Source organism: Ursus americanus, chromosome 5 (assembly GCF_024610735.1).
Source record: "Ursus americanus isolate L20-20 chromosome 5, mUrsAme1.1.p, whole genome shotgun sequence".
NCBI lineage: Eukaryota > Metazoa > Chordata > Mammalia > Carnivora > Ursidae > Ursus > Ursus americanus.
The window spans coordinates 66,125,176-66,137,866 of NC_142131.1; the positions used below are offsets into that span (position 1 = coordinate 66,125,176).

The window sequence follows — 12,691 nt, forward strand, 5'->3', positions numbered from 1 at the left end:
CCCTTTTCTCCTTGCTGCGCGCTAGCGGCTCATTTGGCTTCCCTCTGCCACCGAGCGATCACATACATTATTTCCCCCAAGATAACACAATCAAACTTGTATTTACCGACATCCTTTCCTCGCAGCCTGTTTGAGATTTGTTTTAATAAATAAGTGTTTTATGTGAATGATGTAGTCATTGAAACGGGCGCACCATTTTTTCCCCCTTCGTTACTGCAGGAGGTTCCTCAACCCCAATCTGGTTGGAAAATAAAACGCTTTGTCTCCACAACCACCCCCCACTGCACCCCCACCGCACCCCCACCCGCTCTCTGTGTGTTTTATACGTGTGTATATCTCAACCCCCTACAGTAGCCAAGAGAAAGCAGCTAGCCAATGAGAGAGCCCAGTTTCATAAAAGCTGCTCTCTGATTGGCCCGATGCGAAAGGGCAATGGGAACAAAGAAAAGTCCCTTTCAGGTATAGAGGCTGAGAGCTCCTTTTGCTCCACTCCCCCTGTGTGTGTGTTGTGTTTCAGTCCTGATTTCAGTGTTGCAGAACAAGCTTGTGTGTGTGCACCAGGGGGATTTTTCTTTTCTTTTTTTTTAATTTTAATTTTTGCTTTTATAAAAAAATACACAGGACGGTCTGTGACATTTGATGGTCCATCTTCTTTAATAATAAATTTGTTGAAGAGATTATAATTTCCAAAATAAAGCGGCTGCAACCAAACACATTCAATGCAGTTAGAAGGAAAAGGTCAACTCGATCCAATACAGACCGTAAGTACGGTTGCGTGGTGTGTCTCTATATAGCACTTAGCGGGGACTTCATGCAGGGGAATGTGCGAGTTTTATGCATTGAAATGAGGAACTAGTTACAGGGTTTGGCTTTTGCATTGAGAACAACAACCCAAGAAGGGTGAATTTTATTCAGTGGAGGGTGAAGCATTTGTAACTTCTTCACACAAATTAAGCTTGACTGGGCACTCGGGGTAACTTAGAGTAAATTACCTTTTGGGCTGTAACCCAAGGAGAATAAAAGTGACACAGTTACATATCCTGATCTGCAGTGTCCATTCCCTAGCTGCCTCGCCCCCTCCCTCTCCTGTCCTAGCTGGGCAAGACCCTCTTCCAAACCGAGCCAGGAAAATGGGGGCAAGGGCAGAACAAACCGATTTCTGTCTCTTGCCACATCCTAGTGCCCAATAATTTAATATTAAACAAGGGAATAGTCACCCATTACATGTAATGGTTATAATTACCATTTTCCACCTCCTTAAAAAAGCAAGCAGCAAAAACACCGTTAAGGGGGGAAAAAACCCCACCCAACCCAAACAAACCCACAAATAGAGTAACAATGGTGTGTTTATTACAGGACCTGGCTTGGGAGCTAGCAAAATGTTTTTCTTTGTTTAAGACATGAGGGGGTCCCTAAAACCCAAGTAGCTTGGAGGTGCCCTCCCCCCTCTTCTGGGCGTCCCCATCCCTGGCCCCTCGGGAAAGCCGACAAATTGGAGATAAGTTGAGGAAAGGTTTATAAGGTGTTTCTTTAAAACATCTGCTTTGCTCTTGTGCTCATTACATTTCACTCCTTCGAACTTCCGAGAGCCTAGATCTGCGAGAAATGTTTCACATTCATAACTTGTAACTGCGCCCACTGCAGGGGGGTGGGGGCGCGGGGTGGCGGCGGGGGGGGGAGTGTGCGCAGGGGGAGGGGAGAGACCTTCAGCTTTTTTTTAAAGACCAGATCAGTATTTTCTTGATACGCTTGTCACCATTTTTGTTCTCACGACAACCAATTGAGCCCTTGATCCTCACGTGATGTGAAAGGCTTGCACTGTAACAAAATCGCTCCTTTTAGATGGTTGGTTGTTGCTAACTCGCCCATCCCCCTCTCCCAGCCCCGACATTTCCAGCAAAGCGACTCTCCACTTCCAATCCATCAACAATTCATTACTGCTTTTAGCTTCCAAACGCCAGCTAATTAAAAATACTAAGCCAAGCTCCGGGGCCATCTGACTAAACACAGGAGGGGGTGGGCGAGAGAGGAGGAGAGAAAAATAAATAGAAGGGAGACGCACCGTTTGCTGCGACTATCAATGGGAAAAACTGTCCTGAAAAAGGTCGTCTTTAAAAAAAAAAAAAAATCTTTTTTTTTTTTTTTTACTCTAATTATCGAATTACCACATGACTGATTGGCTTGAGCGACAGCGGATTCCCCCCCCCCCCGGGGGACTATACTAGGAACTAGGTTCCTTTTTCTTAAAACAACATAAAACAGGAAAACATCACATCCTTTGGGTTTCGAAGACTGAACCAATTTTAAACGCCGTTATTTTCCTCACCCCACCTCCCACCGCCCCCCGCCCCGAGCGAATGCTGTTGTAACTGGTTTATCAGCTCACTGAATCATCTGCTCCCCTCCCCCTCCACACCTTTCTTTTTCTCCTCTTGCTGGGCTTCTCATCCTACCCTTTCTTCCTCCCCCTCCCCCTCCTCTCTACTCCTCCCCCTCCCCCTTGTCTTCCCCCTCCTTTCCTCTTAAGTTAGTTCAAGAAATCAAATCTGTCAGGACGGGCGGAAAAATGCCACTTCCCGACTAACAGGCGGAATCCAGCCCAGATTTTCAGTCGTTTCTTCTTATTCTTTCTTCCCTTTCACTAATTTATCCCGATGTTAGCACATTCTGTCTTGTTACTAGCGGACGCCTGTAGGTTTGCTACATGGGATCATTACTTACTGATCACCGTGACTCTGAAGTCTGGAACTGAAGGCGGAATGAGAAGTTGGGAAAACTTTTTTCTCTAAGCTCTTTCTCTCTCTTCTCTCTCTCTCTTTTTAACTATTATTCTCGATGCTTGTTAAGAGGAAAAAACCCCTTTGGTACTTCTGTTGTGAATGTGAAACATTATCTTCCAGCCGTACAGTGACACATTTTTTAAGGAGAAAAGGACTCCTGATCCGTTTGCCAAAAGGGGGGTGGGGAGGTGGAATAATGTTATCGAGTGATTATTCTGGCTGAGATGTGTTATTTGGTTTCTTCCTTCTTGATCATTTGGTGTTTAAGTAAAATGAGGCACAGGCTTGTTTGCCGAGTGGAGTGGGAAAGGCATTTTGATTTGCTGGCCTAATTAAAAAATGATAAAGGATTAAAGGTAAGCAGTGTGTGTGTGTGTGTGTGTGTGTGTGTGTGTGTGTGTGTGTGTATGTATATTTATTTATTTTTCTCGACAATCAACTGTTAAAAGGGGCTGATCCCTTTAAAAACCATTTTAACTGATCTTTGTCAAACACACACTCATTTGTGGTCATTGAGGCCACCTTGGGCAGACTACTTAAAGTGCATGTCTTAATCAGTTTCCCCCGTACAGTCAGTGGCACCATATTTAACAGATTGAGCAAGTCTGTGACCTAGGAATACGGTAGAATTGTTTATATGTATTTTTTTTTCCTCAAAAGGCAGGTATTCAGCCTTTTATTTAGGACTGTTTTCTATAGAGAAATGCTCTTAAAGACGTGTGTGTGTATTTCAAAAATAAAATTGTATAAACTGTTGGGGAAGAGAGGGTATGTGTTTGTGGGGGGTGGGTAGTTACTTGTTTTTCCTGTTCCTTACTGGGAACAAAAAACAGATTGTCCAGACGATTTGTAAAAAGAAGTAATAAAATTAGAAATAAGGAAAATTTAGAAACATCATTCTGAAACTAGCCTCAGAGAACTTCCAGGGTCTGGTCTTTGAAATTGCAAGATCTAGGACATGTTTGGGGATGTTTAAAGCTGTGTTCCTCCCTCTTGTCTGAGTGTTTAGGCTGTGTTTCTGGGGTTGAAATATCACATGTATGAAAAAAAAAATCCTAAACTTTTTTTTTAAACCTTCCTGGACTTGACACAGATCTCTAAGATATCCTAATGCCTTTTAAAAAGTGCTTATCCTTGTGTTGTTGATAAAGGGATTTTTTTTTTTTAAAGCTACTGTTAAGATGCTTACTGTCGTAAGTTTTTTGGGTTTGGTTATTTTCCTTTAGACCTGACTGTGGAGACAATATATGAGCCACCTTCCTGTCCATCCTTCCCTGTACCCCTTACTGACTCCCCAGTATTAATCGTTTCTTATTCTGGTAACACCCAGACAAGAAATATTCGACTTTTCCCCCCTTCACAGGAAAAGGTGGACCTGGACTGAAGGGTGTAAAATCTGTGGACACATTCCTGGGGCAGGAAAAAGAAGAGGAAGATTAGAAGATTTTTTTTTTTTTTTTTTAAGAAAAAGCCCAGCGGAGCTAAACGAATGTCCCCTCATCTCCAAAGGAAAGTTCATCGGATTTTTATTCTAGAGAGCCCATCTTCAGGATGTCAGTGAACATTTCTACTGCAGGCAAAGGTGTGGATCCAAATACGGTTGATACTTATGACAGTGGTGATGATTGGGAAATCGGGGTTGGAAATTTAATAATTGATTTGGACGCTGATTTGGAGAAGGACAGACAGAAATTTGAGATGAATAATTCCACCAACGCCACTAGCAGCAGCAACTCGAAGGATTGTGGAGGTCTGGCCTCCAGTGGGGCCGGTGCTACCGCAGCCTTAGCTGATGGCCTAAAATTTGCTTCTGTTCAGCCCTCCGCTCCCCAGGGGAATTCACACAAAGAGACCAGCAAATCAAAAGTGAAAAGGAGTAAAACTTCTAAGGATGCTAATAAATCTCTGCCTTCTGCTGCCTTGTATGGGATTCCCGAGATCAGCGGCACTGGCAAGAGGCAGGAAGTCCAAGGGCGCCCTGGAGAGGCAACTGGCATGAATTCAGCGCTGGGTCAAAGTGTGAGCGGCGGCGGCGGCGGCGGCAACCCCAACGGCAGTAGTACCGGCACCGGCCCCTCCACTGCCACCGCGGGGGCGGCCTCCTGTGGGAAAAGCAAAGAGGAGAAGCCAGGTAAAAGCCAGAGCAGCCGAGGCGCCAAGCGGGATAAGGATGCGGGGAAATCCAGGAAGGACAAGCACGACCTGCTTCAGGGCCACCAGAATGGCAGTGGCAGCCAGGCCCCTTCCGGGGGGCACCTCTATGGCTTTGGGGCCAAGAGCAATGGAGGTGGCGCGAGCCCCTTCCACTGCGGGGGCTCTGGGAGTGGCAGCGTCGCGGCTGCTGGGGAAGTTAGCAAAAGTGCCCCGGATTCAGGGCTCATGGGAAACTCTATGTTGGTAAAGAAGGAAGAGGAGGAGGAGGAGAGCCACAGGCGAATCAAGAAACTGAAAACGGAGAAGGTAGGATCAAGTCGCCTTCCTAGATTTCCCACTTTCCTCTTTGTGTGCATTTGTGTGGGTGTGTGTTGGGGGGGGTGTGCCTCTGTGTGCCTCACGCTTACTTCTTCGTGCTTCCTGGTTCTTTGTGAGGTTTCTGTTGGGTGCCTCCCTTCCGTGGAAATTCGGAATGGGGGAGCTGACTCGGGTGCACCCTTCAGCTCTGGTTTCTGCTGCTGCCGCCGCCGCGGGCGGGTGCAAAGTGTCCGGGGCCCCACCTGGGAGGGCCTGGGTGTTCCAGGTGCCTTCAGCCCTGAACCGGGGCTCCTGGCCAGCCAGCCGGTGGTGGTGTGCTTTTATTAGCAAACCTGCTCCTGGACCCGCTTGACTCGTGTCCTGGTTCCTCCCCTAAGGAGAGCTGTCTTAGTTTTAATCTGCCCGCCCTAGTATTTCTGGTAACTAACGTGTCCTTAGGTGCAGGGTTCACGTTCCCTCCCTGGAAGAGGTTATGTTGAGGATTCTCATTTACGCTCTTCCCTCAACCTGTCTCTCTTTTCGTGACTTTCTCCAAAATAGTTCTGCCAAAGGGTATCCTCCTTGGATGGGTTCCTGTTACAGGTCCTGAATTAAAAACCCCAGGCTTGGCGTCCTGGGGTCATTGGTTTCTTAACTGTGTAGAAAGACTGGAATGGTTTTGGTGGTTTCTAGGACTCTACCCTGGTTCCCTTGCCCCGTTCTTAGCTGGAGAGTTCAGCGTGTTAGCCCTTGGATTTCTGGCTTGCCTAGGGAGTGGAAAGGTTGGTAAGAAAAGTGAAACAGACTGGGTGGATTGGTGTCCCTGAGGTGGGGCAAGGGCCAGAGGGGATGAGAATTTTGTGTGGCATTTGAGTCACGGGGGATCCTTGATTTAAGCAACGTGGACCCTTCCTGCCATCGCTGTCATTGTCTTAAAGTCTCATTAGAGACTGCCTTTGAAAAACTGCCCCCGGGGGCTGTGCCATTTGGTCCTGGAGGCCTGTGACTTACTGGTCTGGTGATGGTCATGCGTTGAATAGCGTCCCAGGATGGAAGGGGCTCTGTCCACCGGGCAGTTTGGGACTGAGCTGGGGGTGTGAGTAATGCTTTTTTTTTTTTTTTTTTAAATAAAATCAACCTTTAGATTAATCCTGCAGGTTGTGCTTTGCAGAAGCAAAACTCATATCCTGTGGTTTATGGCATGGTTGTTTGGAAATCTGCTTATGGAATAACTCAGTTTCTTTTTGATGTCTAACTTGATCAGAACTGTCAGATGTCTTTGGGTGATTATTTCCGTGGCCAGTTACTCATTGCTCTGTCTTCACACTTTTCTTGTGGTCGTGGGTTCAGGATTGAAGTGGGAGGGCAGGAAGAAAGTTCTGATTTTATGGTTTTAGAAGTCGTAGAAGGTACATTAAAGGGCGGACGACGCCCAAATCCCCCAGAGCCTCCGGATGCTTCTTTTATTCACATACCTTGGGTCACACAGCTTTGTACACTGATGAACCGAAATGCAGTTTTAAAAATCCCAGGTTTCGAGTCTTACATTTCCTCGTGTAGTTGCACATAATTTCTGCTAAAAGGCGTTCTGAAATCTTCTTATTACTTAGTACAGTAGGGCATTTACTTCTGTTGCCAGTAGTCTTCAAATTGCACTTCTAATCTGCTCTAACTATCTTGATGAATTGCCCTAATCCAGCGCTCACAATGGCTGTGGTTAAGGAGTCAGAGGCATTTCATTGGATTCACTGCTGCCTGGAATGTGGGAGGTACTGCCCTCTTGCATTCCCCTTAGCCTTTTAATCTTCCAGCCAAATGTTCACATTCAACAATTTTGTTTAGCTGGCAATCGGAACATTTCAGTATCTCAAAGGCTGCTGTCATGGCAACTGAGATTAGAGCATGGTGTCGGTTCTCCAGTTTTTGTGTTCTTTTCACTTTCCAGTCACAGAGGAAACTGGATAAAGAATGGAAGAATTAAATTATTCATATACATGCAACTCATCTTCAGTCAGAGCGGTATAAATGCGATAATGCGAATTACAGAAATGAAGAGCAAACAAGTCGTGATGGGGCCGGGCCGGGGTGGAGGAGGGGAGGCAGGGAGACAGCGCAGCGCATTCAGATGCAAGCCCACCGCCCTCCGCCAGCCGTGGGCCAGCCGCGGGTGTTGGCACAGGGGCCCCTCAGGGCTGGCTCCCAGGGGCTTGAATCCTGCCGCGTTGGCCATTCTCCGTCAAGCGGCGGGGGGGGGGGGGGGGGTGTTGGCTCGGGAACGCTGTTCCTTAGGCTCTCCTTCCCGCCCTTCCCCGGCCCTCCCCCACCTCTACCCCACCCCCACCCCCACCCCAGAACGACTTCTCCGAAGGCTTGCTTGCCTCCTTGCCACACGGAGATGGCACTCCCTCGCACACATGCCACCCCGGGAAAGTCACTCCGGTTCCACTAACTCGTGGATGGGAAGGCGAGACCTCAGTTTAGGGACCGCTTCCTAGCGAGAGGGGCTGCCTTTTTAGGAGGTCCAGGCAGGACGCGCTTCACCTGACGAAGTGTTTCTGCCCTGAGGCATCTTTTGAGAAAGGTTTTTTGACGTTTGTATAACATGTTAATTTCCGCCTTGCTTGATATTCTGGGTCGGTGGAGAGTAAGTGTCTCCAAAGTGAAGATGATTAATTTTCAGCGATCAGACGTGGCTCAGGAGGGGCCGAACGTGAAAACCCAAGGAAGTGGGGGGTGGATGTGCGAGCGCTTTGCTTTTCTTCGGGGTTCTCCCCCCCCCCCCCCGTTGAAAGGTTTCACAGGAGATTCGTAAGACTTGCTGTCACCGGTTAATTTTCACAGCATGCTTAAATGTCTATTTTTGGTCTGTTTATTCGGTTTCTACACTACACAAAGTCATGTAAAACATGATAAATTGGACCTTATGAAACCTAATTAAATCAATGAGTGTTCTACTCCTTTATGTGGAAACCACAAGTATGTTGTAAAAGTCGCCACTCCCTTAATACGTGAACAAAATCAAAACATGCCATAATTCTAAGATGTTTGAGCTATATTTCTATAGCCCATTTTGTGGTTAAGCCACCAGTGACATGTCTGAATAAGTAGATTTGACGGGTTGGCTTTGGGTTGTTAAAACCTGCTTCTCCACCTTCCCCCTCCTTTCTTTTCTAGCATAAAAGCTTGTGTGGAGGCTCTCCTTAGCGTCTTACAGGTTTGACTTATCAGACACAGGCACTTGGCCGGGCTAAATAGGGTACGTGGTTTTATTTGATCGCCAGAAAATTCTCAACTACATTGGAGAATTCTTAAAAACACCTAATACTTAAATAGACATGAAAGGCGCAGGAGAGCTTACAGTCGTGTCTGAGGGTTCTGACTACTCAGTACATACTTGGGAAAGAGAATTCCTTCTCTGATAGCATATTGCTTTCATTAAGCCGGTCCTTAACAGCCTAAAGGTGGTGTCTACAAATGGACCTGTCTATAAGGGATATCATTCATTTTCTTTTATTCTCTTGGAGAAGCCTTTTACACTTCACTAGGGAATTCTGGCACATTTTCTGAGTGAGTGTGAGCAGTTTAAGAACATATTTTGATTAATGAGTTTTGTGGACAATATGCCTGCCTCTCCCCTCTCCGCCCCCCTCCCCCCAAATCTGGCGTCCCCACTTAGAGAGTGCAGTTTATCTACTGTGAAATAAAAGGGCAGAAAGGTCACTTGCTATAATTAAAGAACAAAGTCCATTGTTGTTGGACAGCAAACTGTTTTGAAAGCTACATAAGGGATTCAGCGGTTAAAAACGTTGGAAACTAAGGCTGGCTCCCCATCAGCGTTGATCCGCTCCTTACTTTTCAAGAAAACTGCCTCAGAGGGTGACAGGGCTTTTTGAGGTGGATGCAGAGGCCCTCCTTTCCCTCCAGCAAGTTTTCCATGAGAACCCCAGGAACTTGGGAGGATTTGGGTGGCCAAGCATATCAGTAGTATTTGAAACGTAGCGGGTGTGCTGGAGAGAGGAGAAAAGAAAAAATACACACAACAGATCAAGATTCCGTTAAAAGGAGATAAGTGATGTTTAGCAACTTTTAATAACTTTGCACATAGTCTGGAAAAAAAAAAAAGGGAGTGGGGCGCGGAGTCATTGTCCAAATGTCAGCAGGTTAAGAATGCTCTTCCAGTGAAATTGCTTGGCCCTGCAAGATGGTTTTAATTAGAGTGTTATAAAGACTTATTTTTCCTAAGCAGCATTTTATAGTTAGTAAATGAAATGTATGCCGAAAGTGCTAAGCAGAAATCTCCCTAACCGCAGAGGTGTTCAATAACCAGATTCAAACAACGTGGAAACTACCATCTGTTCTTCGTTTTCAGCTTGAAAAACAAGGATTGAATGGCTGAGATTTGCTCCAATTTTGACTGTGTCTGTGCGTGTGTGTGTGTTTTTTTAATTTAAAAAAGTTCACCTGGTACTTCATAGAAACTTGAAATTGCAGTAATATGAGCAACACTGTGAAAACACATGTTCCTACATTTATTTTAACCAGTTCCACTTTTCTTTAAAAGATTTCCAGAAGCCCAGCCATTGAGCACTTTCTAATGGTTATTCAGTTCCTGCAGGCAATCACAATGAGGGGTCAGTTCTTCAAAGATCGCGCTATTTAGCCGGTACCTGAGTTATTCTGTCAATTTTCCCCCTGGAGGCAGGAGGGGCAAAGGCTCTCCCAGGCTCACTCTGGTCAGCGTTTATCGGGTAATCTAATTGCATGTGATAGCACTTTGGACTGGTGTTGACTCTGCAGAGCCCTTCCTCTCCTTCCGAGCTGTATCTAGGATGGTTGATAATGAGGAAAATATTCTTTTCACAATGATAACTTTTGAGTCCTTGACTTTTTAGACACTAAGCTTGGTTTCTGGGCTTACCGAGAGCCCTGGGTGAAACGGTATCCGGCCTTTGTTTGAGGTCTTTTATAGAAGCTAATGACTGGGCTTGTGCTTCCCTGAGATAAATGACATTATCTCTGAGTGGGCTGACAGGAAGCAGACATGTTAATGGTGAAGCTGCGGGGAAGATCTGTTCGGGTTCTGACAAAAGAGTCAAGAAGGGACCCCTGGTTGTGGTCATTAACACATAATGCATTCTTGCTCTTCCTAAGAGGCCCCTGATAATTGGAAAGCTATTTTAGCCACAAGCACTTAAATCATAAATCTACTACTCCTAGTTCCGTTGCATTTTTAAAAGTCGCAAAGTAATGTGTTTTTAGTTAACAAGTGTGTGATCTGGTTTTTTAAAATGGTGGCAGTTCGAGGCTGGGCGTCCCAGGACGTCTGGAAGAGCCGCCCTTGGAACTGGCTTTATCAGATGGGATCTCTCTTTGTCTTTCATCCTGGCTCCGGCCTTCCCTCTGTTTTAATAAAGCAAAAAAAAAAAAAAAAAAAAAAAAGTGGGTCCAGGAGCTAAAAAGAAATCGTTTTTATACATGAAGGGGTCTCGTGGGAGAGGGATAAAAATCTATGTTTTATAAGTTGGGGAAAAGATTTTGTTCAGCGATTTGAACCTGCCTTTTGAAGTGTATGTTTAAAAAGTCATGGGTATAATTGAGTTTCAGTGCGTTTTAAACTCTGCTTCTTGAACGGAGATAATTGCCATGTTGAACACACTCTAAGGTGTAGAAGAGGTGGAAGGATCATGTTATTCTATTCTTTAATATGAAGCGCTGAAAGTTTTTCATAGTAATTACTGTAGCACAACCTAGTTTTGATTGCCAGCGCTCTGAACTTGCCAGTGATCTGAACATCAAAGGTTCTGCTTGAATACTAAACAGTTTATTCCTAAGTTACTCGTGTAACAGTCTTGTAGAACATAGAAGCCAGAAACTGCGGAAATACTGGGCAATCCCTAGCAATACCACGGTGGAAATAACCCTTCTTCCCCAGGATTCTTGACCAGTAAATAATACTCTCTTAATCTGTACAGTTAAGGTTAGAGCGAGGGGAAGAGAACAGGCGAAATCTTGGCCTCAGAAATGACGTAGGTCGGCATTAGAGGCTAATATTACGGATCACGTTGGTGCCCTGTAACGCGGGTTTCATAGGTGTGGGGATCATTGTTAAGCAGTGAAATTCAGCTGAGTAAATTAATAGATCAAATTGGCTTTAATCAAGGATTCGTGAATGGAGCAGTATCTCATCTAGCAAGTAGAAAGGAGCTCTGAAGAGCTGTAGGAAAGAGGAAAGGTTTTGAAAGGTGGAAAGGGGGGGCGGGAGAAGGAAGTTTATTAGCAGAGCACCTTCCTAAGGGGGCCGGAAGGGACCTGTTGGTTTTCTTACTAGAGCTGATCAGGTAAATGACGGGTTAAAGGCTACATTCCTGGGAGAGGCTGAAACCGCCATTAGATTTAAGTCTTGCCTTGCTGATGTGGGGCTGAGCACAAGTGACTCCATTTTGGGCCTGTTATTATTCTTATTATTTTTGTAACAGTTGCTCCCCTTTGGTCAGACCTAGCTGAACTGAGAGATGTGATCAAACTTTAAGGCATGAGCACGACTCCCCGCGAACCGTCTGAAGTTCTCCCAGTTCTTGATCCTTCGGGTGGGATTCACAGGTCGCGACCTCAGGCTCACCAGTTTTTAGTGGGTCATTTTCTTCCTTCCTTTTCTGGCATTCCAGTCTTAGGGAGCTCATTTGCTTGGTGGTTAGCGGTTGCGAACATGCCTTGAAAGCTTCTGAGAGAATACATGCAGCGTGCCAGGGGGATGACTGTGATTATAAGAAGAAGGATAATTCCCAGTGCCTGGAGTGCACTTTGAAGCCATGCTCCCCAACACCCAAACCAAAGTCAGGTAAGTCAGAGAAAGACTCTGCTAAAGGGGTCACTCTATAAGCTAAGGAACTTGCTCAGTGATCTTCAGTCATTGAGTTTCAGCTTCCTGGGACACGTTAATCCAGGCACAGCAGGTGGTGTTTGCTACAACGTAGACACCTCCTTGTTCAGCTAAAAGATAAGCAAGGGCTGTCCTCTTACCAAGAATAACTTTGGCCGGAGAGTCTAGGATGTTTTGGGGACAGGTTTTGCATTAGCAGTGGATTCTGTAATATTTCCTAGAGTTAAGGATGCGCTCCTGATCATAGCCTCATATTTATTCCTGACCCGGGAAATCGAGACCTGCCAAAGGGAGCTCATTTTAATCGTGAAAGTGTCCTGGTACAGCCATGGAGGCCAATAACATTTCAGGGTTTCTTGATTATACAGATGGTTTTATTCCGGTGACTCTTGACTTGTATTCCTTTCTTTGCACCCAAAGAAGTGTAGAGTTCCCAGGGTTTTGGGGTATTAACCAGAGATGTGGAAACAGACCCTTATGGTTAGGGAGTCAGGTCAAATAGGGGAGGGAAACTGAGGCAGGAACATAGTGGCAGTTCCAACAGTTGTTTGGAGGTGGATGCCCTCCTTCACAGTGGCCT

The 12,691-nt window shown here is 45.7% G+C and overlaps 1 protein-coding gene across 5 annotated transcripts in view; it reads left to right on the top strand.

The window, feature by feature from the left end:
- The first annotated feature begins 325 nt into the window (after positions 1-325).
- Positions 326-12,691, top strand: part of ZNF608 (zinc finger protein 608) — a 135,571-nt gene continuing 123,205 nt past the window's right edge. For 2 of the 5 annotated variants that reach the window (XM_045794829.2, XM_087862346.1), the window contains exons 1-2: positions 2,504-3,136; positions 4,144-5,240. In XM_045794829.2, coding sequence (XP_045650785.2) covers positions 4,332-5,240 — 909 coding nt within the window. In that variant the 5' untranslated portion in view covers positions 2,504-3,136; positions 4,144-4,331. Of the gene's footprint in view, positions 762-2,503; positions 3,137-4,143; positions 5,241-12,691 lie in introns of those variants that run through there. The other 3 variants (XM_045794830.2, XM_045794831.2, XM_045794833.2) reach the window with 3 other exon arrangements.